This window comes from Onthophagus taurus, chromosome 10 (assembly GCF_036711975.1).
Source record: "Onthophagus taurus isolate NC chromosome 10, IU_Otau_3.0, whole genome shotgun sequence".
Taxonomy (NCBI): domain Eukaryota; kingdom Metazoa; phylum Arthropoda; class Insecta; order Coleoptera; family Scarabaeidae; genus Onthophagus; species Onthophagus taurus.
The window spans coordinates 5,036,199-5,062,634 of NC_091975.1; the positions used below are offsets into that span (position 1 = coordinate 5,036,199).

General features: G+C 36.3%; 1 protein-coding gene across 6 annotated transcripts in view; it reads right to left on the bottom strand.

Moving 5' to 3' along the window:
- Positions 1 to 395: 395 nt before the first annotated feature.
- Positions 396 to 26,436, bottom strand: part of LOC111428245 (Autophagy-related 16) — a 178,998-nt gene continuing 152,957 nt past the window's right edge. For 4 of the 6 annotated variants that reach the window (XM_023063686.2, XM_023063685.2, XM_071199312.1 and 1 more), the window contains 5 exons: positions 11,593 to 11,713; positions 8,066 to 8,245; positions 6,528 to 6,612; positions 3,629 to 3,775; positions 396 to 779 (listed from right to left, as the gene is read on the bottom strand). In XM_023063686.2, coding sequence (XP_022919454.1) covers positions 665 to 779; positions 3,629 to 3,775; positions 6,528 to 6,612; positions 8,066 to 8,245; positions 11,593 to 11,713 — 648 coding nt within the window. In that variant the 3' untranslated portion in view covers positions 396 to 664. The remainder of the gene's footprint in view (positions 780 to 3,628; positions 3,776 to 6,527; positions 6,613 to 8,065; positions 8,246 to 11,592; positions 11,714 to 26,436) is intronic. The other 2 variants (XM_071199314.1, XM_071199313.1) reach the window with 1 other exon arrangement.

Below are 26,436 nucleotides of genomic sequence, written 5' to 3' on the forward strand. Positions count from 1 at the left end.
AATATAACAATATAATAAAATGTATCTTAAATTAAGGTTTCTTTTAAAATCCGCCTATATTAATATTCTATTTATTTATCTTGTTTTTCTTTTAGTCTAAAATTACGTTTAAATTCACTTATTATTTTTTCTTTTTTTTTTTAACAGCCATTACGAACGCGATACATTAGACGAAAGATAAAATATATTTTCGGTTTTAAAATAACGCGGCGAAAATTCAAAATAAAACGGTCGCGACGCAATTCATCAATGTCGTAGATGATAAAGAAATGTTAGAAGATCTCGCGTAGGATGACATCTGGACCGTTTCTTCCTCAATGAAACGACAAGATACACCGAGGGGACATTAATCACAAACCTTAACATTTTATTAAATAAAAAAAAATATATACAAATAAGTTTATTGTAGGTGAGTTTATTTAAATTATAATCTGAAATAATAAGACTACAAAAATAGACTAGTTTATGTAAGAGTTTATATGAACAGATTTATGTATTAAATAATAAGGAAACCTTCCCCCAAAATAAGAAACAAACGATTAAATTAAAAAAAAAGTCTTCCGAGGTGATGTTTATTTTCGTTTTCTTTTTAATGGTACTGTATCGAAAGGCTGCAAATATCACGTTGTTGACGTGGTGGTCCGAATTTTTGATCGAATCGGTACTAGACATTACTCCAAATAACCGCTTTTTTCGTTTTATCCACGCTGACTAAAAATGAAGCGTATGGATGCCATGCGGTGGCTGTTACGGCTGACCTGGAGAAGATGCCATAAGATCTAAGCACATAAAAGAAAACAAAATGGGCAAGCAAAGCAAAGAAGTATAATGAAAGGATGCGGAGAGCGTGAAGGATATTCAAAAAGGATAAATCAAAAATAAAAATAGGTTACACAAGACACGTGGATGTAGCTAAGTGCGATGAGATTGCCTCGGGATGTAGTAATATTAAATCGAGCTAACATGACGTAAATTTAAATTGCTTCATTTTCTGATCAGGATTTTAGTTGAATAACATCGCGATGTGCCGATTTTTGATTATTAAACAAATATTGTTTTTAAAATTGTTTGTATCGAAAATTAATAATAAACCAAAACTCGTTTAAAATTTCATAACAGAATTGTTTGTTTAAATTAATATTCGTTTTGAAATAGTTTGAGAGCAGTGGCGAGAGTAATGTATCGTTTCAGTTCTTTCGGATTTCTGGTTTGATGTCAAATTGGCTTGTATTATATTCAATCAAACATCAAAGAAGTTAAAATGATTTTGATAAGTTGTTAAAATAGAAATAGATTGAAAAATATTGATTTTATGTGAAACACCCTTTTGGAAAGGTTACCGTTGTTTGGAGGGTTGTCGAAAAGAAAAGAAATTTACCATTTTATCTGAAAGAAAAACGACGTGTCCAAAGTTGAAATATGTGATCTGGTGACACATCATCAACTTTAAAAAGTAAGGAACTATTTTGTATTGAAAAATCATCGTCGTCGATGATGTAAAGGTATTCAATCGATCTAATGCCCATAATAAACTCGAAGAGGAGGGAACTTTACACAGCCTGGTTTAAAGTGGTTGTAGATAGCAGCACGCCACTACGTTGGTGGAGGTAGTACACGGTCGAAATTTCATGCACCGCTGGTTATCGCTGAAACTCTGGCGATTTGCGAGTGCGGAAAGTTTTAACGGGAGAGTATTAGAACTACCTACCGAGGGGGATGGGAAACTTTAAACAATATCGGTCTAATAATCGGGCCACGAAGCCGCCCCAGTTAGGTGTGTAATAAAACTAATCTCAACCCATAAATTCAAGTGACTCCCGGAGAGTACAAGATTCTCCGGTTGCCTCCGCCGCCGTCGGGGCCATAAATCACAACCGGAGCTCATTTTTACGATCTTCGCCCTTAAGTGGCTGCACCTACTTTAATTTATCAATTAAACCAGTTTTTCTTCTCTTCAATAACGTCTTTTCCTTGTCTATAACTACCTTTTAACTTTTCTAAACTGAAATCAATTCCAAGGAATTTCCAATCAACCATAAAGATTGTTAATGTTAAGAGTGTTTAATGGATTATATTTTATACCAAGAAAATTGACTGCTTTCCAACGCTATCATTATCTTTATATTACTTCTTTCATATTATCCATTAAGTTTTTGAAATTAAAAGAAAAACATTTTATTCAAAATGTGAATCCAATTTATGTTACAAAATCGATCTCCCATTTATGTATTTATCAATTTTTAAAACCACAAAGTGTTGAAAATGAGATGTTATAAACGCGAAGGAATTAACAGCAACCGAAGAACTTATTTGTTAAAAGGAATTCGATTTCATTGTGTAATCGAAATTGCATAATTCAATCTTGTTTGCCTTAACCACATACTCTACTCTATATTATTAATTTTTAAGCTACAGAGGATGTATAATTCACCTTCGAAATTATCTCATTACGTATAAATTGCTTGCAAATTATGTAATATATATGATAATTTCTAGATGATTAGTTTCAATGTGTAAGTCACTTCTTGATTGGATAACCAAATGAAGACTTGATATCTATCTATATATATAGAATTTTTATTTAAATATTATCAATAAAATACTCAATAACTCATGTCTACAGTTACCATCAAAGTTAAAGCATCTCCATAAAATTTTCTGGATGATGACACGTTCTCGCTACTAATTAAATTACGCCCAGCCCAAGATACCAAAGAAGATGAGAGCGTCTCTTCCTGCCGAGAAAACGCGAATAATGACGCAAGTGCTCCATTATCGCACCTATACTTTACTCGGCCGCACTCGAAAAAAAGACCATCTAAGGTAGTTGGGCGGGCATACTGACTGATTACTAACGTAGAGGACTAAGTGTCCATACCGGAGACGTTTTTGTACTGTTTTTAACGTTTTCAGATTCTCCGCTCATCGTGCATTACTCGCTCGCCAATTTGTAATTATCATACAATGTCGGAAGAATCCTTAAAAGATGAGCCTTTTACTTGAAATGTATTACTTTAAATATAACACATAAAATATTTGTACGTGATAATAAATCTGTAATAAGAGAACCTACATTTATAAAACCACAGGTGATTATTAGCTAATTTTAATTAGTTTACGTTTATAACCAATTAATAAAGACCAGAAGAACATCTTGTAAGAAAATAAGATATCGTTTAAGTTAAAAAAAATAGTTAAGCACGGCTCATTAATCCAAGTTGCAACCGCGTAAAATCGACCAGAAAAAGTAGCAAAAAAAAACTGTGCAAATCTTAATTACGACATTATTTCACGAAGGTAAAGTACTTTTTCGTTTCGAACCGCGGGCGTCGTGTATAATGATCGTTACCATAATAGACCACGATTTGTGCAGACTATAACAGTCCGAAAGAATTTTTTAACGAGAGAGGGAGCGAGAAACTCCCCGGCAATAAATCGAGTGTAGAACCAAGATTACAATGCTTTATAAGAATTCTTCTTCGCACGAATTCAATTTGAAAGCATATAAAGGATTGGATGTGAAGGATATTTGACTGTTGGGAACGTAGAAATGATAAATACGAAGCACATTAAGGGAGGTAATAAGCGCGCAAGAAGCAAGAAATGGAACCCAACTGTATGTACTTACGTGTGCTCTTTTAAAATCGTTTCGACCTTCGCAGTATTCACGCCCCAAATGTAAACGCTTCCATCCGCTGAACCAACAGCAATGTATTGGCCATCAGGACTAAACGTTGCTCTTGACCAGTCGCAACCAACCTTAAATCCATCACAACTACAAAAGAAGATAAAAAAGATTTCTTTTTTAATTATGATGTTAAGCTTGAAACTATTTTGACTTAAAAACTTAAAAACGCAAGGATCGATACTGTTATTACCAGTAAAGCTAGGGATTTTCTGAGCATAATGGAAGGGCGTGTTATTATTTTCCAATCTACATCCCTGTTTTTGTAATTTTCACACTGCCCGAGCGTGAAAATAATTTTTTTTCGTTTTTTCCCGAACACATTGAAATGCACACATATGCGACACCGAGAGCGCTTTCGTAATGGGCGCAATCCGTCGACGGCGATGATTACACGCACTAAACTATCGGCGCTATATCATCAGAAAGATATATTTAAAATGTCGCTCGATGCGGTAGCAAGATGTTACGGCTATCCAGAACGATCTAATGAGAGTAATCAGTTTGTGCTATTTCAAGGTTGGCAGATATCAAAAAAGAATCAAATTTAAATTTCTGGTATTAGTAATTACATAGTCGGGTTGGTTTGTGATTTGTAAGCCTTACCCTTAGGTGATATATAACCCGGAATTAAACACTATTAAAATGTTAAATTAAACGTTTTATTGATAGATTCAAAAAAATAAAATCATATATCAGTTTAATAAAAATACGAATGTTTGATTCGATTATTTACGTTTCATTTGACCTAATTTAATCCTAAGCATTGTAAAGTAATAATAAAGTTCTGGAACAGTTGTGATACTTTCGTATAAACAATTATTGTTTATCTGTTGTATTAACCAAGAAAGTTTGAACGTACTTTTGGGATTATCTTCCTTCATTTTTAAGATAGAACAAAATTAAATATACCAAGTTAAAGCTTGAAAATTGGGGTTGCAAGAAATTTCCATTTTAATAGTGCTGCTTCAACTTCTTCTTCACTAATAGGGATGATGAACTGTTATTAAACACTGAAGAAGTATTGAACGTTACTACCAAGAACTGCGCAACAATTATAATCTTACTTAACATTTTTTCATGGCATAATTATCATATCTAAAGAAAAGTAAACTTACTCAACATTTTTTCACGGCATAATTTTCATTACAAAAGAAAACTAACCTTTCCTAACATTCTTTTACGGTATAATATACATTTGTAAACAAATGAGATTCAAATTTATCAAAGCATGCTCATTATGACAGAATCTGACCATAACGATTTATACGAATTTAAAGAAATTTTGATTTTGAATAACAACATTTTGTAAGCAAAGCCAATTTTGATTATGTGAACATTGCGGTTGAGAGAACTGTTCGATATCAAATAAATTGAATAATAGGAATAGAGCTTTTTACGTTTCAGCTATTTCTGTGTAACTTTGGTTTAACATTTTTTTGTACAAATGCCTAGTTTTCAAACATAATGGTATCAAATTGCAGCAAAATCTGTTCAGAGTTTTGCAGAATTACTCTCGTCAATTACAAGCAGACGAGAATGCCGCATCACCACATATCGACCAGTAAAAATGAATCCCTCATTATCGATTCTATCAGTGCGTCACTGAGAGTACGTGCGATTTTTATTCTAGTTTCGAAAAATGCCATTTTTACGAGCCGCCAGGCTTACTACTGCGTATAACCGAACTGCCCCTAGGTATTCGCTGTAAGTTGGTTAAAATTCGAACGGGTTTCTACCATACCTACCCGATTCGTATGGTCCCGCTTAATGAATATTCAATTTCGATTAATTGAGCTCATCGATAAACGCGTCTGGCCGCCGGAGCCGCCCGGTACACGTTTTATAAATTAGGCCTGCGGTGCTTCGCGTACATACGCGGGATTCACACGTTGCTTAATAATGCATCGCCGATTTGTTTAGTTCCCGTATTATTTAATGGCCCGTGATTGCGATGAACCATTCAATCAAATAAACCACCAAATTGAAATCTAGTTATATATTAAGTAATTTAATTACGAAATTCGTTTGATTTTTTTTCTAATTAAGCTTTTATTTTTTATTGTTTTGGTGGAGGTGCCGGGTAAAGTGTAAACTATAAATATGGCATCCCAAAAATATAAGCTTCTCCCGTGCAGTTTTCCCAACGCTTTGTAGCGTTTGTACAACGTCCCTCTAACTACATACACAATTACGGCAGCTTCTAGTACTCCCTCCGTTTTAGATCAAAGCACTCAGCTGGCAGCCTAGCGTTTGGCTCTTTGAGACGCTGTGTCGGTTTACCAGTCAAAGCTCGCACGCTTTTCCATCCACCTTGATTTTTTCACCGCGTTCAATCGTCCACAAGCGAGTTTACGGAAAACGTTTTTTTTTTACTCCCGTAAAGAGATGCAGGGAAATGTGAATAATACGACAAACAACAATTTGTTGCACAAATTTTACAACACCTCGCATACTCCTATTTTTATATTATTTAAATTTAATGAAAAAGATGATTGTTAATTTATAAAAAGGTAATAAATCAATCTTTTATTAAAGGTTAGTACATTTAAAGTAAAAGTCAAATCGGATTCGGACGATCGACTTTTTTTTAAATCCGAAGGACCTTTTTAAAGAGGGACGGCTCAAGCGGCCGCAATCGGATTGGACCACCTGCAAAATTGAATTTTCGGGGGCTGTGATTATATTTGTGCCACCACCGGAGGAAATGGAAATTTTCGACCGCCCCCTTGACGGATTTATTTTTATGTGGCCATCGTCCTTTTATCGAGACGTACGATGAACCATAAAGAACTCGATAACGCTTAAAACAAAAAAAATTAAAAGTAAATAAATACTTTACCTATATGTTAGAATCACTTGATTGACACGAAGATCCATTAATTTTAAAGTATCATCCCTTACGCAGCTTAAAAGGTACTTTCCATCTAAAACAAAATAAAAAGTTTATTTTACTACTAGTTGTTAATGAGCCAAGTTAAAATTTGCACTGTAACATCGTTATAGTTCAGTACGAATTTTATTTTGTTTTATTTTATTTCGTCGGAGTCATTTGTGCGAGAAAGCGTCCGGATTATCTCTCCGGACGAGGACGAAGAAGGGCCTCAGTTCGCCCTCTCTTAACTCCATTACGAACGCCTTAAGAGAGGCGTGGTCGCAGCCGCGAAAAGTTCAGATTTATTTTATCAGGTGACAAAATTTGCATAATTAGTTTACATTACCGCCCCGAAGCGCCGAAGCCCGAGACCGACCCGACCCTTGAAATACGGAAAAATAAATTACGAAACTCAATTTGCGATGGCATTAGTGTGAATTTGCATTTACAATTAGTTTAACCGGTTCGATTTGAAGCCGTTTTTACTTCTTTCTCGGATCGAGAATAAAGCAAAAAGATTTATTTCGTTCATTAAAATTCCTAGTTGTTCTAACAGTTTCTGTACTGTATTGTATCTACTTTTTGTATACTGCAGATAATCGTAGATACATGATGAAATGCAACTTGAGAAGTTACAGTTTTTTTTATAGTTCCGGTACGTTTTAATTAAGACGAAACCATTAGTAATTTTTTTTTAAATGATCCCATTAGCAACGAACCGTATTCTCCAGGAAGTAAACTTGTGCCAGTAAGCCACAAATAGTCCCATATATGGGTTGAATGACTTTATCCCCCCAACGAGAACCGCTTCTGCTACTGAACCAACAGCCAGATGAGAAGAAGAAGGTAATGAAGAAGTGACAGTAACGAGATCCGCACCGAGAGATTGGGTGCTCGCTGGTTAATTAATAGGAGGCTTAGTTTAATTCGAGTTTTATGATAATGCAACGACTACAATCATTTACATAAATTTAAGTAGTTTTACTTTAAAAAGTTTTAAAATCATCTATCCATTTGATCACTCATGTCGAGTGTAGAGCGAGATAGAAATAGAAGACATTAGATGTTGAAATTGATAATATGCAAAGCGTATGGAAATTTAATAATTGTTCGGGAGCGAATCAATATGATTTGAATTTTTTTTGTATATCCTTATGGTTCGAAGCGAGTTGTTATTAATACGTGCTTTATCCGTTTCCCCTCTTCATTAAAATATATTCAACGCACCTGCCAATTACATCATCGAATTTTCCTATTAATTATTTAACGTTAAATTGCCATTCAATAATTAAGCCGATATTCTATTTAATTAAACGGATTTCTTTCTAATTTTTGCTTCCCAGTAGTTATTTATGCATATATAACTTCTTTTTTATAATTTATATGTTTTTATCTAAATTAAAAATTGTAATTGCCAACTAAATAAATTAATAATTTTTTATACTAATTCATGATTATGTATATAAAGTTATTTTTAATTAATATTAATTTATAATAATTTGTACCTCTTGTTAAATCCAGCGAAGTAACTTTTCCATTTAAAACGAATTCTCTCGGTCCAGAATCAGATCTCGTATCCCAAAATCGTATCCTTTTATCAAAATGCCCACTAATTATTGTTGATCCGGATCCATCTGCAGTTACTAAATCGTTACAACTCGAACCAGCAAATTTCGTTTCTATACCTGAAATAAAAATTATTATAAACAATTTGAATACAATTTAAAATAGTATCGTTAGAGGTTAGGTGTTAATTTAGCACGGTGTATTTAAAAATCTCGTTGGCGGTGGTTTACCCGCACTTCCGGATGGTGAAAGGGGGATAAAGTTTATGGCTCCAAGACGGTCACAAGCATATTTTACCCATGGTATTGCTCGTATGGGTCGTCGTCATCAAACGCGCAGAGGCCGCAAGCACTTATTTCTCGGTTAATCACTACCACATCATTCTTTCCAGCCTTTCTAAATGGATGTCATCGTCGTCGCCGTCGTCGTCTGGATTGATTTAGCTAATCAACTTTCATTGGTTATGGTCTTTCGGTCGTAATACGTGACGTTATGTCGTTAGTGTAATAACGAAAATTATGCTACGACATGTTATAGATTTATTACGGAAATCGTCAGAGATGTTGAGAATTAAGTTCAATATAGAACATTTTAAAGGTAGAATCACTGTAACTAATCTAAAATCAATCATATTACTATTGGAATCAATTATCGATGGTTGACAATAAATAATGATGTTAACAAAAAAACTTAATCGAAACGTTCTAAGCAATTTCTCAGATTCCATAAATCGATTTTAAGAGTCAAGTACCGATTTATGATTGACAGATCGATTTAACTCACAACTATTAGTTAAAGGTGAACTGGGAAACGATAAACCACGCGGTCAGAAGGTTGAAATCGGCTTGTCCAATAATCGCCATCCACGAAGAGAACGGTTCGATATCGAGAAGGTATCGAGAGAAGAGTGAGAGTTTCAAGACCTAAAAGAGTAAAAGTCCACCTTCACGAGAAACGAAAGTAATCCATAACGTGTAATAGGCGAATAAGAGGTATTAGGAACGAAGCCGGAGAGGTGCTGTTTGCTGGACGTGTCTAATTTAGTCGACGGATTTAATGGGTTTAATGCGATCTCGAACCCGCCGGTACCAGGAAGGCACCTAGAGTACCATGACGGTATCTTAGGAAGCGCGTAAGTAAAGGATTCCGAATTCAGAGCAAGAGCAATTCGCCTTCGGGTCTTCGTCGTTATTACGATCTCCGGATAACGGACCGTTATGGTCTCGGAATAGTATAAAACAAATAATTTCAACCACCGTGAGTTATTCCAATGGGCAAAGAGGTAATCGGGCTATGCTTCAATTGGACGGGTCGTCGTCGTCGTAAACTGTTTGGAGACGAATGGCGGAATTATCACCGTATCTACGTTGGGGTGTTATCACGTTATCGAACTTTGGATAAGTTTTACTACCGATAATGTTGGGAAAACTCGTTGAAAACAAAATTTACTACGGGATTGATCTTTAGAAAATGAAAACTGGGTCACAAATTTAAGATTGAAATCAGAACGTGTTACCAATCAAACCCATTCACCGTATCTACAAATATTTGATACTTCGCTGACTTCAATAACAATCAGCGTTCTAATTAGTAAAGCTTGGCGTGTACGATTGGATGGTTAATTAGTTAGGGCACGAACACATCACACACAGAATTCCAATCTCCTTTGACAGGTGCAAATGAAACCTTATACGTAATTATCTAATTATCAAAATAATCAGAATCGTTTGTAAACTAACTCGAAAATTTTAATTCTCACTTTATAGGATCAAAAGGTAATTCTTTTTTGCTTTCATTGGTAATTTAGGCATTCTTCTCTCATTACCGTATAATCTGCGTTAGGTCGTGATATTGAAATTTCAATCACACCAATTTTCCGGCGATTACTTTCCGATTTGCCCTTTTAAAACCACCTCTTTATCTTAGTATTCGTTAGAAGCTCATCCTGTCAATTACTAATAAGATACACCTTTAGATAGGTGTACATCATGAAGTTTTTTACGTTTTTAGATCGTAATCGTCACTTTCCGGGGAGCGAAATGCGTTTTTAAGTATCAAAGAAAATCGAATGAGAACACTTTTTTTTAATGTGTAAAGGAGATTATTAAAGGTTCATGATTATTAAATCGACAGGATCTTTTTTTAAGTAATATGTTGATGTATATCATAAACTTAAAATATACTTTAATGTCTGTAACTTGTAAATTTACGGTCTTCTAATTATAACTTGTAAATGAGGTACGGTTCTCTCAGCGTGTTATTTACAGTATCAGCTTATTTAGATATTTTACGAGTTTTTATAATAACATAATTGCGAATTAAAGACTTTTTTTTATTTTATAGCTTATTTATCCATATTTACAAGTCACCATATCTAAGGAGATGTCTATATTCGGCATCGTCGTCATAAGGAAACTGTTAGGAGCGAAATTATGAATATATTTGAAATTGCGAATGAACCAATTATAATGAGAAACCGAAATACAAGCTAAACAAAGCAAACCCTGCTTCCATAAACAACCCTTACAATGAACGCCTACACGCTTCTATAACATCTACCTTTACTACTTCTAACGAATAGATTTCCATGAAATAAAAATGAAATAATCAATTTTGTGTTTTGAGTTTGTTAGAAAATGTGTTAAGATATTAAAGAGTAATTGGCCTAATTCTGCTATTAAATCTTCAATCTGTAACAGTAACGTCGTGAGTAGCAGGGTCGTTTCAAAAATTCGATTACCATTGAAGCTGGGGGACGTACTGTTGGAAGGAGGGAAATTGTATTTTCTCAATTAAAACTGAGAGCGTGCGGTATCGTGGGTGCCTTGAAATTTTACGCCTCATTAATGCCACGGAACAGATACCAGGCACCGCGGCGGTCGTACTAATTTACGTCTACGGTGGGCTGCGTCGCAATAAAAAAGTCGTTAACAATTTATGGGGGTTACCTTATTCGAACAGAGGATTAAAAGTTGGAAACGTCGCAGGGGTGGAACTGTTATTGTAGTGGTGATGTAAAAGGGGGAGACGACGATGCAAAAGGAAGACCGGAATAGACGTCTGGACGAGAGAGGATCAACGTCTGGACGCCAAATTTCCTTGTCATCGAAGGCGGTGGCGCCAACTTCCCCGGAAGGAGACGAGTTTGCGCTAAATTGATTTTAAATTAAATTATGACCTGGCATTTTTCAGCACTTATCTGTATGCCGCATGCCACCCCTCGTCCGAATCCTCGCGCTGTGGCCCTCGTCAACCTAGAGACCCTGTTCGTAAAATTAATGGCTTCCCATTTTTAGGGCGACGCGTTCGATCAATCTTTATTATGTCGAGGTCCTGCCTTGAAATTAACACCTTTATTTACAACCCTCTAAGAAATCATTCAATTTTAATGTTTTTTAATTTCAATTCCAACTAATAAGTCACAAAACGAAAGATATAAGGAAAGACATAACATGGTTATACTCACATGCTCGACTCCTTAGGTCCCAAATTTTCAACGTGCGATCGTGGCTCCCGGTCACAACTTTGGACGGTTCTCCCAAGAATTTCGCTGCCATAACCTTTCCCGAGTGGCCGGTCAACGTGTGCTGAAAAAGAAAATCCCATCAACTTCAAAGCACCTCCCAAAGGTATTTCCGTCAAGATCGATTTCGCTGAATCAGATAGATCACGAAAAATATCTTACTCCACAAAAAAAAATTAAAAAGAAATAATAAAATCAAATTGATAATAATGAAATATCAAATCATGATATCGATGGTAAATAAAATTAAACAACAAGAATGGATACATAACATATTCACAAAAAAAAGATTTTTAGTAGAATAGCGGCAAATATCATATTTTCAATTAAAACTAATAATCGACTCGTATATAGTAGATTAATACAAAAAAAATTGAGGTGGAAATATGAAATAAATTCACTAAATTCTACAAACGCAAACAACACTTTTTTGTAATTTACACCGCGGATAATCCAAAAGCAAAATGCTTTGACGTTGGCGATGTTTTCTAATCGACAAAGCAAGGGTATCGGATTCAATACGGTTAAAACTGAAACGAGAGCAACAAATGCATGCTCTCAAATTAAAAACAAAAAAAATATGTTCCGGATTTACGGCGTAAATCGTTTAAATTCCCTTGCCAAAGGTACGCTTATACATTATACAGGTCAGATTGCGTTACTCAAACCCCATATATCTAATCGAACACCTTTTCAACCGCCATATTCTGAACCCAGCTACAATGTGTGAACAAACCGTTGTGTTGTTAAATTGCGTTTACTTCTACGTTTATTAGACTTAAACGGTAACATAATAATATCATTTAGTTGAAAATGATGGGTAATTTAAAAATAATTTTAGTGACCTACTATTTTATTTTTCCCACACGTTATAAAATTCTTAATAATAACAAGTTGATTTATTAAATGTTTCTGTTATAATACGTGAAATTGTATTTACTCCACAATAGTTATTCAACATCTTCATAATACTCCTGAGATGTGCACAGCTCCCATTTGCACGGTCTTCTCTAAAGTGGCTATTTTCTAGTCGACGTCCCTCGCACGACGATGCGAACATAACGTGTTCATCACGCGCACGGCTGCGGCGTTGAGGTTTAAATTAATCGACGAAGAGGATGGTTCCAAGAAGTAACGCACACACACATACGTTTAAATCACCCTCACCATAGTCGGACAAAGACCTAGCCGACAAAAGCGTCCGCCTTTTGTCAGAGATACACCGAGGTGTGCGAAACGGAGAAGAAAACAACCACCCGATGCTGAAGGTAAATTATTAAGTTATTACGCCCGGGCTGTCCGTTCGTTCGTCCCGACACTCCAGACACTATTCCATACAATTATTTCACTTCGAGAACATCTCAGTCCGGTGGTAAATTTGCCAGCGTGCAATTAAGAGTACTATTGTTGAAGGTTTATCGCCTGGCAATCTGGACAATAACAACACGATTTGTTAAAAGATTAAAAAGTAACTTCAAATTGGTATTGATTTCTTAAAACTAATTAACAATACTATATAATTAATTAAAACTCATTCAACGTTCCATATTTGCTTAACATTAAATCTCTCTATCTCAATCTCAATACGCTACAGTAAATACAATTCTGCAAGACTTTCAAGGTAAATGTGTATTTATGCCAAATAAGCCACGAAGATATGGATAAAAACATTTGTCGAAATGCGAATTCTTCGAAAAAATAAAAGCGCACTTCTGCTCTCTACTAAGAATTTTTCAGGCGACGAGGTTGATGAGGTAAGTGGTAAACCGCAAATCATTTTAGATTATGATTGATGTTGTCGTCACAAGCTTTGTGAACTTATAACAATAAATCAAAGAATTAGTGACGCATTCGGGTTTCAAAGAAAAAATCAACCACCCGTGTAAGTACATACGGAAGGTGCCATTACCGCTCTAGTAAGAACAAAAGGAAGATGGTATTTCCTTCTTGTCAAAAATGATTTGTAAGTAAACAGGATTAAAATAATTTCTTAAAAATTTGTGCAGATTCAATAAATACTTAAGATAGTGATAGGAAATTTTAAATGGGTGGTCATATTTGGTAGAATTGTCACCTATGACCGCCCAGAAGAAATTCTGAATAGAATCTGAAACGACGTTGCAGGTCGCCATTTATAAACGTCACCCTGGCGGCATTCAATTTCCAACTTTGCATTATTCATCTGCGTACGACGAAATAAGACGCACCTCTGGTCGAGCGAAGCAGCACGTTCGACACAATATTTCATTTCTTATTAGGGCCGTTATGTAAATAAAGAGACGACGACGACGAGACGGCTAATGAATAATATATGATATAGTAACATTGTTCGGAACCGCAACGCCGCTCTTTCTGTAGTATTAACGTCCGCGGGCCGGTAATTTATTGCCGTGTAATCGCCGATCGTTTCCCGTATCGCGAAATAAACGTAGCTACATCTTGTCGTGGTTTGCCGACGGGGCCGTATCTATTCTCTTCTTCTCTATGCCGGACATAGTACAAGTACCCTAGATACTAACTATCAACGGAACGAACAAAACTTCCGCTTTTATCTAAATACCGTATTAGGAAGGTTATCCAAACTGCCATCTCACAAAAGAAATCGTAACAATAATGATAAATCTGGAATTATCAAAGATGGGAAAACACGGAACTAAGCTTCAATTCTAAATTAACTGCGACGCGATACACGTGACATTCTACGTGGTGGAATTCCTCTAAATTTTCAGCGCACGAAACGGGCGTCACGATGCTCTTCCTCGCTGTATTTATTACACCCGCGGTATTATCACCACCAGATTCTCCGTTGGATTTGCAGCTTTTGATATGCGTGCGACGCCGTCACGGCCTAGGACCGTTACTATGCCGATATAGTATATCTACCAGAAAATAAATCACCAAGCACATAGATATCACCGAGAATTTAGTGAACTTGAAGTAGAGAAATCAGGTTGTCTTTTAAGACTTGTCGACGAAACATCCGGTTTTCACGGAGAAGCATGAATATTCATGTCGTTATAGACATGTTATTAATACAATATAAGTATCGGCGATGAATTTGTTAGTTGTCGATTTATTACGATAATGACCAGAACGTGTCTATCAACGTTACCATAATCGTTGCAATTATAGTCGACGCGAAACCATTTATACGCATATTTTGCTTATATTAGTAGTTGTGTGATGTTTCGAGATAAAAGCGAAGATTTTAATATGACAATTGAATTTGTTTCAGTATAAAGTAAAATTAATAAAATTATAGACCGGGTATTTTGTTAAAATTATTGGTGGAGGTGCCTCGGACTGTAATTTGTAATTAAAGATATGTAAATTTCGCAGAATAATCTATGCACGCCCCAATAACACTAAAAGTTTGGATCTCATAAATCATGAAGATAACACTGAAATATCCTTGCACATTTAGTATATATCTATCCGGGAGATTACGTTTTCGAGCTTCAAAAGGATTACATAACCGTATTCGACATATGCCTCCTCTTTTAACGGTAACTTCATATCTAAAGGAAAGAACGTGTATATCCGAAAAACCACACCGATGGCAGAGTCTCGCCCATTATGATAATTACCCGTTTAAGTGCGGAACTCTAGCCGCATATGAATCCGTTAAGCGTTTAACGGCATATTAATGAGAGTGGATTGGATAGAAGACTAAATCCTATAATAATACTATAATAAATTTTCATACAAATATGAATTTTTCTCAAAAACAGTTTCTATCTTCGTGCGAGGGGAAAGTATTGTTAATCCGTGAATTTAATGCGTGTATACGAACACACAGCACGAGGAAGTGTCTACATAAATTTAATTACTCTCGCGCACAAGGCAGATATGGGCATCAGGATCGTGCTTTAGTCTACGGCTTAGACTTTAAGCAGCACCAGTTCCACGTATATCATGTACGTGAATTTTTGTACATCTACACACGCTGGCGTGTTGGTCGTATAGATGAACGTTGAGAATGTTGTCCATATCACCTGTCGCACAATAAGTAACGGCTTACCACTTGTAAGGCTTGTCCGATTGCCCGATTAACCGTAAATTCCTCTCTTGTCGTTAAAATAATTGCAATGTTAGTACCACACACGTCCGATTTTATTGTTTTATTATATTTAGTTAGAAAAAGGATACGGATTTTCTCTTGGGTTACTACCACAATTAATTATTTTTATAATTTATGTGAGAAAAAAAGCAAAAAATAAGAAAACAAAACCTTCACATCGTTTAGTTAACAAAAAGATTGCACGACAATTTGTTGGGCGCTAATTGCATTGTGCACCGTAGGAGTGTGTATTTGTTTCCCGCGTACTCACCATGCACTACTCGGTATTTGCGAATCATAAATAAATTATGTCGTGTTGAACATACACGCATAAACGTGTAAACGGCAAACGAGGAACAAACAGAAATTCCTGCTAAGGGAATGGTTTATTATTTTAAAGGGCAGTGTGGGTGAGAATGAACTGACTTCCCGCCGTAACCCCGCGATTTGTTTATTTCGACGTTTCGAATTTCCTTCCTCATTTACTTTGGTCCTGAAAACGTACGCAAATAAAACAAGCCAGGGTAGCAAGATGAATAGAGGAACGAATCTGCTAGCCGTATCAAAGCCCGGGTAAAGTAAAGTTTGTGAACTGTAAATCAAGGGAGTCCCGAAAAATTACGCGACCGAAGATATTTCGGGGGTGAATAAAACATGTTTACGAAACTGTCGGGTTTAGAAGAGGGTGCGAAGAATCGGGCGCAACACAAAAGGAAAAAAGCTAGAGTCGGACAAGTTGTTGCCAGCCCTACTGACAGTTTTATAACACCTGAATCGAAAGGGAGGAAACTTTGGGTTCTCCTGCTTATAGGATTCTCAAAAAGAGAATATACACGGTTCATATCGTACCTGGTCATCCGAAAGTTACAACCAACATCTTTTGATATATTGTTTCGAAACAACCGGTTGGTTTAACATAGGATTTTCAAAAATTCATAAACTCGGCTCCTCCACCAAATATCTTAAGTAATGAGAGTATAAAACTTTCCCATGGAAACCGAAAACTAAACACAAACTAACATACCCGGCTACAAACAGGAAGTTACACGAGAGAGAACTATGCCTGAAATTTCAGTGACGACTTCCTCATGGCCCGAGAGCACGACGCAATTAAACGAGAGACTAACACGAAAAAAAAATGAAACGGCGTAAACTTGCGCCTCGCGTTAAACTGCTACCGACTGGAGAGATGATATTACTCCGGAATCTTCGCAAGAGAGGTTGAATTCTCCAGTACGAACCGTTTCGAATTAATGACGCCGTAAAGTGGCGTTACAGGTTCGGGGATAAAGTCGTAAAGTTGCGATATTGCACTGCTCACGAGTTCACTTTGATATTCGCCCGTGCTGGATCCATATTTCAAAGGTGTGCACTTCCGTCGGCTAACGCCGTTTACCAAACACAAATGAACACATACTCGCCCGTCTAAAGTGCTGCCTATATATTGAAAACTACTTGTGTTGTCGAATTTCCCTTGTATCACAAGCTCACGTTCTCAAACTATTTTCTATACAAATATATTGGAAATATATTAATTTCGAATAATATGGTTATTAATCCATATGAAGTATTAGATTGAATGATCTCCTCATTTAAATCATATCTGATTGAGAGGCGTTTTTATGTTAACAGTCTAAAAAATCACTTGTAACCGTCAGGTTTCACTGCCAAATTTTGTATTTGTTATATTATGATGACTTCTTCTGCATCAAGTACCGTTTCGAAGAGTAATTAAACAGTTAGGTGGTCTTTATGACAAGTTTTTGGATCTAAATGTATAAACATTGTTTTTAATCACAGTTGGATACCATATTTTCTTTGGATCATTTTGGTATGTTTTTTTTACCAAAACGTGTCTAACGCATCTTTTACGATGTTAATTTGAGTTCATTCATAAAAAATTTTTTATTTAAGGTTTTCATATAACTTTCTAATATCATTTGGAGTATTTCCTAGAAAATTTTAATTTGTTTAGATGTAGTTCAAATTCGCTTCGTCAGATATTAAGCTTTTATGCGTACCTAATGATACCATCAACTGCTAAATTTAGACGACTATACTTAGCTTAAATTAACCAGTTTAGAAATCATAGCCATTAGAGTTGTGGCCTTCTTTTCGGTCATCGTTTCCAAAGAATTCCGGCTCCAGAGAGTCGTCACATATGCCGTTCGTTTAACATGTCTCGACTAAGGCCCCATGGGGCGTAGTGATTTACTTCTATATTCATTACTACTGCTTTATTAATTTCCTCCGGTGCCTTTGAGGTAGCTGTTCGCGTGCGAATCGAACATTCGGAGTTTGTAATTGGAACAGGCCGACTCGGTCATCGGGGCAGTTCCACTAATCACGGCTTTGCGACGATTAGTTTGGCGGCGCTTCGTACACACGCATTGCGACCATTCGAAGTGTAGTCTGGCGTTTTTTGCTCTCTCGTTGTCGTGATCGGTGTCAATTCCATCGGAAATTATCGCGAACCGGACGACCGTCACAGCGAACGCGCCAGCAGCAGAAGCAGCCGCCGTCCGGACGCCGCCTTATTCAACAAAATAATTCTTGGCGAACGCGATTTGCAAGTCAAGCCGGACAATTAATGCCAATAAGAGACGTAATTGAAAATTAAGTTCGAAATGGATTATTAATAACGCTCATCCTCATGGTATGTTAGTGTTTCGAGAAATTTTCAATTACGAAACGTTTATTGTTACACCATTTATTGGAATTAATTGATTTTTGTTAATCATAATTATTAGTTAGTTTTAATTAAAAAGATTCCAATAAAATTTATTATTATCAATAAAACGGATACAGTGTTTCTGTTTATTGAAAACGTTACGGAATTTCCGTTACCTACCCAATTAAAACGAAAATAACGTAGCATAATAACCCCATCCAATTTAGTATACACAATCGACAGTTACATCTATCTCCTAAAGCGGGTAATTTTTTGAGGCATGTCGTTAGCTTTAACGATCCCGTCTCACGAAAAGAGGCAAAGCCACTCGGTGCTGTACAGTTAAATGCTTAAATTCATGTCTGTAATTAGCAGCAGTGCGAAGCGTATAAAACCGTATTGTTCGGTAGATTTTTTTAAAGATCATTAATTCAACTATGTAACCAAATAATTAGTTAAAGTGAAAGTTGTTTTAACAAACAAATAAATGTTTATAAAATTTATAAATGTAAAATAAATTAAGGAAATCTTGATTATGTTGTGATGGGTGGAAACCGACAATTTGATTCTTAATGACTCAATTATGCCGAACAACACATCTTGAATGGTTCGCGTAATGAACCCGAGATCTTATTTATAAATGGCCACCGTGTGCAGACAATGCCTTTGGGAGGTGGGAGGTAAAGTGATCCTACTACGAGCTTTCAAGATAAAGCACCGAGCTATTCCCATTCCTGATTTTAGACTGCAAATAAAACTTAAAACAGAAAATTAGAAAATAATTATTTTTGCGCTGAGTCATCCGATTAACCGTTCCATAGCGAGTTAAAATCTCTTAATAGCTTCCAGTAAGCTACCGTTGTTCTTAGTAGAGCTTAGCTTTGGCTCTTAGAGATCTTTTAGATCGAGTTCGCCGATTCCCAAATAAGTCAAATACCGGTTGCTGCCGCCCACAACATAGGGCAGCGGCCGTGTTCAGTGTTCTTACTATAAGCAGCGTCCGTGATAAGCATTTAATGAGTCGGTGAATTTACATACTATACTCTCTTGTGGCTTCCTTATCTGTGCCATTATTAATACTCCCGGGGAATAATGTGGTTGCTGTTTATACGCCGGTTTATAGTTAAAGGCGGCCCCCTTCGTAAACAATATCCTCGGCCGTTACAAATTCAGTCTGCTATCGGCTCGACAATCGCCAGCGCGCTTTTGACAATAAATTCGAAGAGGCCGCGCGTTTCCTGTTTAGATCCCCCTTGTAAATTGCTGGTTCCCGTAGATGGTCTCTCCTAATGGCATCTTAGTACAGTTTATTAGTTGATTGATCGTCACAAGACGAAAAAATATCGATAACGAATTTTAACCTGATTTACTGGGAGTAATTATTGAATATAGGCGTTTATAATGCACACCGAGAGCCAGGCGCGTATAGTTAATAAATTATCGGTCTACCGTATTCTATGGGCAAACTTTATTAACTTTCCATTTAATTATTATTATACGCGCAGCTCCCATCGTTGTTTAATTAAATTCGAACTTGTATTAAACAGTTTCGCAAAGTTCTCTCTCCCACGATAAGATTATGCGATAACACAGCAAAGCTATAAATTTATCAAAACTAGTTCGCGCTTTAAGGTAAAACTATCGTTCGCCTCTCGCACCAGATGGTAAACGTATTACTTATCACCTATAGTGCAAAGTAGATATTAAACGGTCCATTAAGTGGCCTAATGGTTTCACAAAACTTTTTCCGTCGGCCTCTCTTGTAACGGTAGTTCGCATTGTTGGCTGGTTCCGAAGATTATTATTAGACGACGGCGGCCTTGCTGATTACCGCGATTGAACGATCATCAAAACGAAAAAAAAACGAGACTATGAAATTCCTGAGGGTAATTGGCGTAAAAAAAATTTTAGGTCGCAGAATCGAAACTGATATTAAAACTAATTTTTTTTATAAACCTCGTTTCGAAATTTCTTTCCGTTTTTTTTGCATATAAAAAATAGCTTCGCTCCCAGCTAACGAGCGACAAGTAAATAGGACACTGCCCGTTTTACTAACAAGGGAACAAATTTAATTAATGCGAAGTGGTATAAAATTCTAACACTGAGGGAGCTGTTTTGTATTTACAAGGATAAATTTATGCACCCAAGACTGCAATTAACACGTCGTCTTTAAGGAAATAATGATAACATAAAATTGACAATCGCAAGTTAGTTAATTCTTTAGTTAATTGATAAAATGTTCCTTCTCCTCATTAGATTTTGTAAGATACTTGAACGCGGTCCGTTAGTATCGCCTCCAACATAGGAAAGGCGATAATGACTCTGAAAGGACGATAATGACCCAAGTGATTAGGAGCCCGAACGGTTGTCAATTATAAAAAATAGTAATTGCTAATTAATTGGACGCCGATTGCGAAAAAGTGGCTTATCTGAGCGGCGCCAATTAGGAAGTTCCAGCTTCTCGGTTCAATTGAAATTCTTCCTCTCAACCACGACGAGAAGACAGTGTATAGAGGAAAACGACGACGAGAATGTTCTGTGCGGAGGGCGCCCATATCTTGACTAATGTTTCGGCGGCCGCTCCACTATGTAATTCGTTCGTTCCGTAATAAATCAGGGATAATTGCAACGATCTCCCATATCAATTTGTTAATAAGAAAACGGGAGGCGACTTCGTGATCGCCGACGGTAAATCAGGCTACGTGCGGCGCACCACTTTCATCGTCTCTTCTACTCCATTTGCATTCGTATAGATACTCTGCTTCGCTAAATAGTTTCACTCAAAAAAAAATTTTTAAAAGCAATGCTGTAGTCGGACGTTCGTTCGCTAAATCGCACTCGGTTCTCTGTAATAGTTATGATGACAGGGCAATATCAAAACATATAGTCCATTTGCATCGATTAAAGTCATTAGGACTTCGATAATACTGAAACGGGAGGTGTCTCCAAACATTAAGAAACAAATCTATGGAATAAATTTTCATGCCTATAAAGGTAGCATCCCATATTAAAACCTAGAATATCGATTCCAACGATTTAGTATTCCTTCATATTTTTTTTGTGAATTAAAAACTACAAAAAATTCCAATGAATAATAATGAATCGAAATTTTCACTGCCTTCTAGGTTACTTTAAAAGTTAATTCAGAAAAATCCAGAAACATGAACTTAATAATTTATATTACAACGTTTATGCTTGGTGAATTCAAAATGTACAATTTTCCCCGAACTTGCTTGTTAACGTCGACAATTACCTACCTTATCGATTTGAATTAGAGTTACGAGATCGCAGATGTCTACGCAAATATTAACGGTCAGCAGATGATTTTAATGATAATTTCTAAAATTAGATGCACATGCTGGAAAACTGTACAAATATTACAGATACAAACACAAATTTGTATGTAGAAAAAAAAAATACATTGCCACAATCTCAGCGTATGATGAAAAAGTATCCTACTATTATTGTTGAAGATTCAAATGCATCATTAGTAGTGTAAAAGCTCAAGCGTTATTCGAGATATTTGAGAAGTTGTATACGAATGCAGCTTCATACCTGCAGATACTAGAAGTACAATATGAATATTCTCAACCTAACCCAAACCAATACAATTTAATATTGATAGTAATTATAACTCATTGTTGTTTGAAATGTTACTTCATCGGCAACAAAATATTGTGATAGTCTGGATTCCACCAGGTCAATCTCTACTTTACAACGAAGATATGTTTTAACGCTAGCCTCATCATATTGAGCAAAGAATATAATTTAATATATCCAATTTCTTGATTCAGAACTTATTTGGAACCGTCATGGTAATCAATTTACGTGATTAAGTCTAAGACTGCCTCTCGAAGGCCTTTGATAATGGCGCATTATTCTCTATTGCAAAGCCATTTATTGTATTCCCTCTTGGTGTGGGGTCATTTCGCGATACAGCAACGTATTGTCAGTATTCAATGTAGAGCGATTAAAGCTCTGTATGGCTTAAACTATAGTAAATTTTGTAAATTTTCAATGTTCCGATATTACCATTACTTTGTAATTTATGACTAATTCCATTAACAATTCCTATTAGGAATTAAACAATTAAAGAAGAGAATTGAGGAAGTAATTAAAGTTGAAATACATTAAAGTCTGTAATATATATAACTTATATTTTGACATTCAAAATTTGCAACTGTCTATTTCATTGAATGGTAGAGACAATCGGCCCTAGAATCGTCGGTCCCACTTCTTCAGCCCATGAGTTACCGCGTCCTGCCGGTGACCATTATATGCTTATTTGCTCGCACAATTTTGATATTCCGAAGCGCTGCTGTGTCGTCGGAACCGTTGTCACGTTGTAAACAACAACGGCGCTTCGCGATTTATTGCGGGGCACAGTTTCCCCGAGTTATTGTTTAAGATGCGACCTCGGGCTCTCTCCGTGGTCGAAGCAGAAGCAGCGCCGGTGGAGCCTGTTATGCGCACGTTACGTAATAAATAGCGATTGTATTTACGGCGAGGTAATGAGGAATACATTTCGAATGCTGCTGCTGCTGCTGGGACGCACAATGGTAGCGGTCGCTGCCGCTGCTGAATATCTGCAGATATCCGCGCGCTGCTTCGAATGTCTACCGGCTCAAAAAACAGGTTCGGCCTTAGGTTTATGTAGTTCCCCGAAAATTTTCAACCGTTATGAGGAAAAAGATTAAAAAAGATTTCGTCGAAATCATCATTATAGATGAACGAACATTTATTTAGAAAAAATTAGGTACTCCTACTCTTATTAAATTATGTTTTATTACAAATGTCACGGTGTACTTAGTAAGTTTTTTATTGGATTTATTTGAAAGTAAAGAAATATTAAGTCGGCATCAAAAGAAATAATTTTGTGAGTTCCTAGACGCGGACTTAAAGAGAAAAAATACCAGAACCAAATTGCTTTTAAATTGCTTAACAACAACACATTAAACGAGTTCTTTGCATAGAATTCTTGGTTTTTAAAGTTTTTTCTTTGTGGCACTCGCCAACGAAGCGTTTCGAATTCGGTATGTGAGCTGAAACATGAAAATACCGCGTGCTGCGGTTTTCGTTGAGTATCTATCTTTCTTGTGACGGGGTGAAGCCGGTCCTGCGGGAGGTCGTTACCTCCATGCAGCAGACTGCAGCAGCTCTCCGGACGTTTCTTATAGACCTCGCGGGTCCAATATCTTCAAATGCATCGTTTCCTTTTTGGGATTCTATTTCTTAATCATTTTTATGCCACGCCAATTTATTTACCGGAGTCTTTTGAGTAACGGCTTCCACGGTTGATATTGTCGACCGCACGCGATTCGCATGTACCGCACTTATTCCTCCGCTTTTAAAAACACAAAACGATGATCGAACCTGCGGTTATTAAATTCTTTCTCAACCGATACCTTACGGTTTTTGGTTCGCTTTGACGGCGATCCGACGATGAGGACAAAAAAGAACAAAAAATACGTTATAGAATTGACTGACCCGTGCCCAGGGATTATTAAACTCGCTTACTAAACCTCGTTGATCCGCCGAAACTCTAAAATCCTGCAAAGCTCACCGAATAATCGAATTATGGAACCAACGGAGCGCAATTGCGGAAGAGCTAAAGGAATGAGTGTGTGTAATGCACTTTTCATCGTTTCACAATTGGAAACTATCCTAAACGGTATTTATCTCTTATCTTTCCATCTCGCGCAGAATGAAAGCACTAAAATGTTTTAATGGATATTTTATTTAACATTGTGAATTTCCCACGATGAGGTAATTTTAATTTTATTTCAAATGTATATAAGTATATATGCGTTAAGCAGTTACGAAGAAGTAGAAGAACGTCGTTAATGAGAAGTCAAAACGGTAAATTTGCAGTTTGGATCGATATGAATTCATTAAACGATTGGACCGCAACGGTAATAAACTTTATTCTTAATTTTTTTCATTCAATAATTAAGTTTAAAATTTTAGAATCTTAAATAAAATAAGAATTTGAGAGAATTATTTGCGAAATTTATGTCCCATAAAATAAACCGTTCATATAAAAAAGTCGCCTTAACTGTATCGAAATTGTACCGGGTCCAAAAACCTACTTCTTGTTCAATCTCCCGTCGTCTGGAAATTGGGCAGTTTTTGTCGAAATTTTAGTACGAGATTGATGTGTTGACCCGGAATTCTTTTTTTTTTAGATTCTTAATTTAATTAAATGTTTTGTTTTCCTTTATCCATTCCGTCTATTCAATAACGGATTTTTTTCATAGAAATTTTGAGTTTTTATGAAACAATTTCCTGAATGGTGATTTTAATTAAATGGTTGTTTAGCCTCCAATTTTTTTGTAACTATTTCGTTTGTAAACTTCGTGTGTCGATCAGGCCAATGGATATGTCGAGCAGATTACATTTTCAATTTCCGTCATTACGCAACCCAATGCGAACTGAAAGGTTCGACCTACATTTACATGTAACTCTGATGTGAAAACATTCGGCATAATTTCCGTTTGACTGAAGCGGCCCGTAAACAACATAGCGCGAGATATAAACGCGAGGGCGAATCCCTCTCAGAAAAAAAAAGTTATTGTTCCTTGGTTTCCGGGATAATATATCACCGAAGATGGGGCGAGGAAGTGCGGAAATCCTCGACATTTCAAGAGTGTTTCCTTTTTTTATTAAGCGAATAAAACGTGATTTTATTACACTTTTCCTACTCGATGCTGTCGTCCCTCAAACAGCATCTATCTTCATTCGCACCCCTCGTATTATTATTACGTATCATGATCGCATTATCTCGTATATTTTAACACTCCCCTATCATTCCACTTGCTAAAAGATTACACGAAAAACATCAATTCATTTACATAAATAATTGTTTAATATTGTTTTTTTAATGTTAAAAATGAAGATGTTGAATTTCTATAGTAAGGTTCCATTCCAAGCATTACGAATCCTAAGTGAATACCGTAATGGATACGCAAATATTAGTTGGGTTGGAGGAGAATTTGAATGCAATGTTTAAATTGCACTACCGCAGTTAATGGAAGTCTTATTATCTGTACAGTGAAGAAGGATTTAGTGAGTTGAAATAGGAATATGGTGTGTTAACTAAAAGGTTTTAAGAATTAAATTTATTTTTTTATCGTCTAATCATTAATAACATTTTAATGAGGTATAAAATTACGTAATAAAAGGATATCCTTATGGGACACCATAAAGGTATTGATGTCTTTCTAATCGCCTTACGCACAATAATGGACATGACAAGCGCATATATCATCGTCCTCGATAATCGTTCCACCTAAAGCAGCAGCAAGCAGCAGCGACCAGCATTTGCAGAGAGTCATCTTCTTCCTCAATGGGCCATGTATTCCTTAAGCTTGAAATGGTCGCTCAATGCGCAAAAAGACCGACTCGGAAACGGTACAAGTAATTAATTTGGCATTTATTTTCGTCTATAAAACTCAACGGCCCGGCAGCGTTTACTGAGTGTTTTTCGACTAAGGCCGTGGATGAGCATTCCACCGCACAATGGCACATAGATTATCGCTTATGACTGCAAGTTTACAGTTAACGAGTGACCGCCGAAGGACCAGAGGCACGCAAGAAACGCTCATCGTCTATCGCAACGAGACAAAATTGGAAAATTTTTATTACAAGCTCGATCTTACGGAAGCCGACGGCCGGTTTTTATATTTTATATCATAGCACGACTTAAAAAGACTACAAACGAGGATTGAGCATGGAAGATACTATGTAATTCTTCTTTTTTCTTTTTCAATAAAAACGTCCCATTTTCTTTCTATAAACAAGAATGTTTTATGTCATCATCAGATTTCGCGTAGAATCGTAATGAAATCATTTGATCTTGTTTTAGATTTGTTGGGTTATTTATAGAAAGTGAACGTATTGGTATTTTTGATAACCAGTAGCAAAACATTTCCGCGTGCGGGCCATCGATGCTCTCGGGCCATGTACATCTGGACCATATGACGTAAAATGCGCGTTGCACCTTACCGAAGGAAGAAGGCAACACGAGAAATGCATGACCATAACTCACGTGTCCACC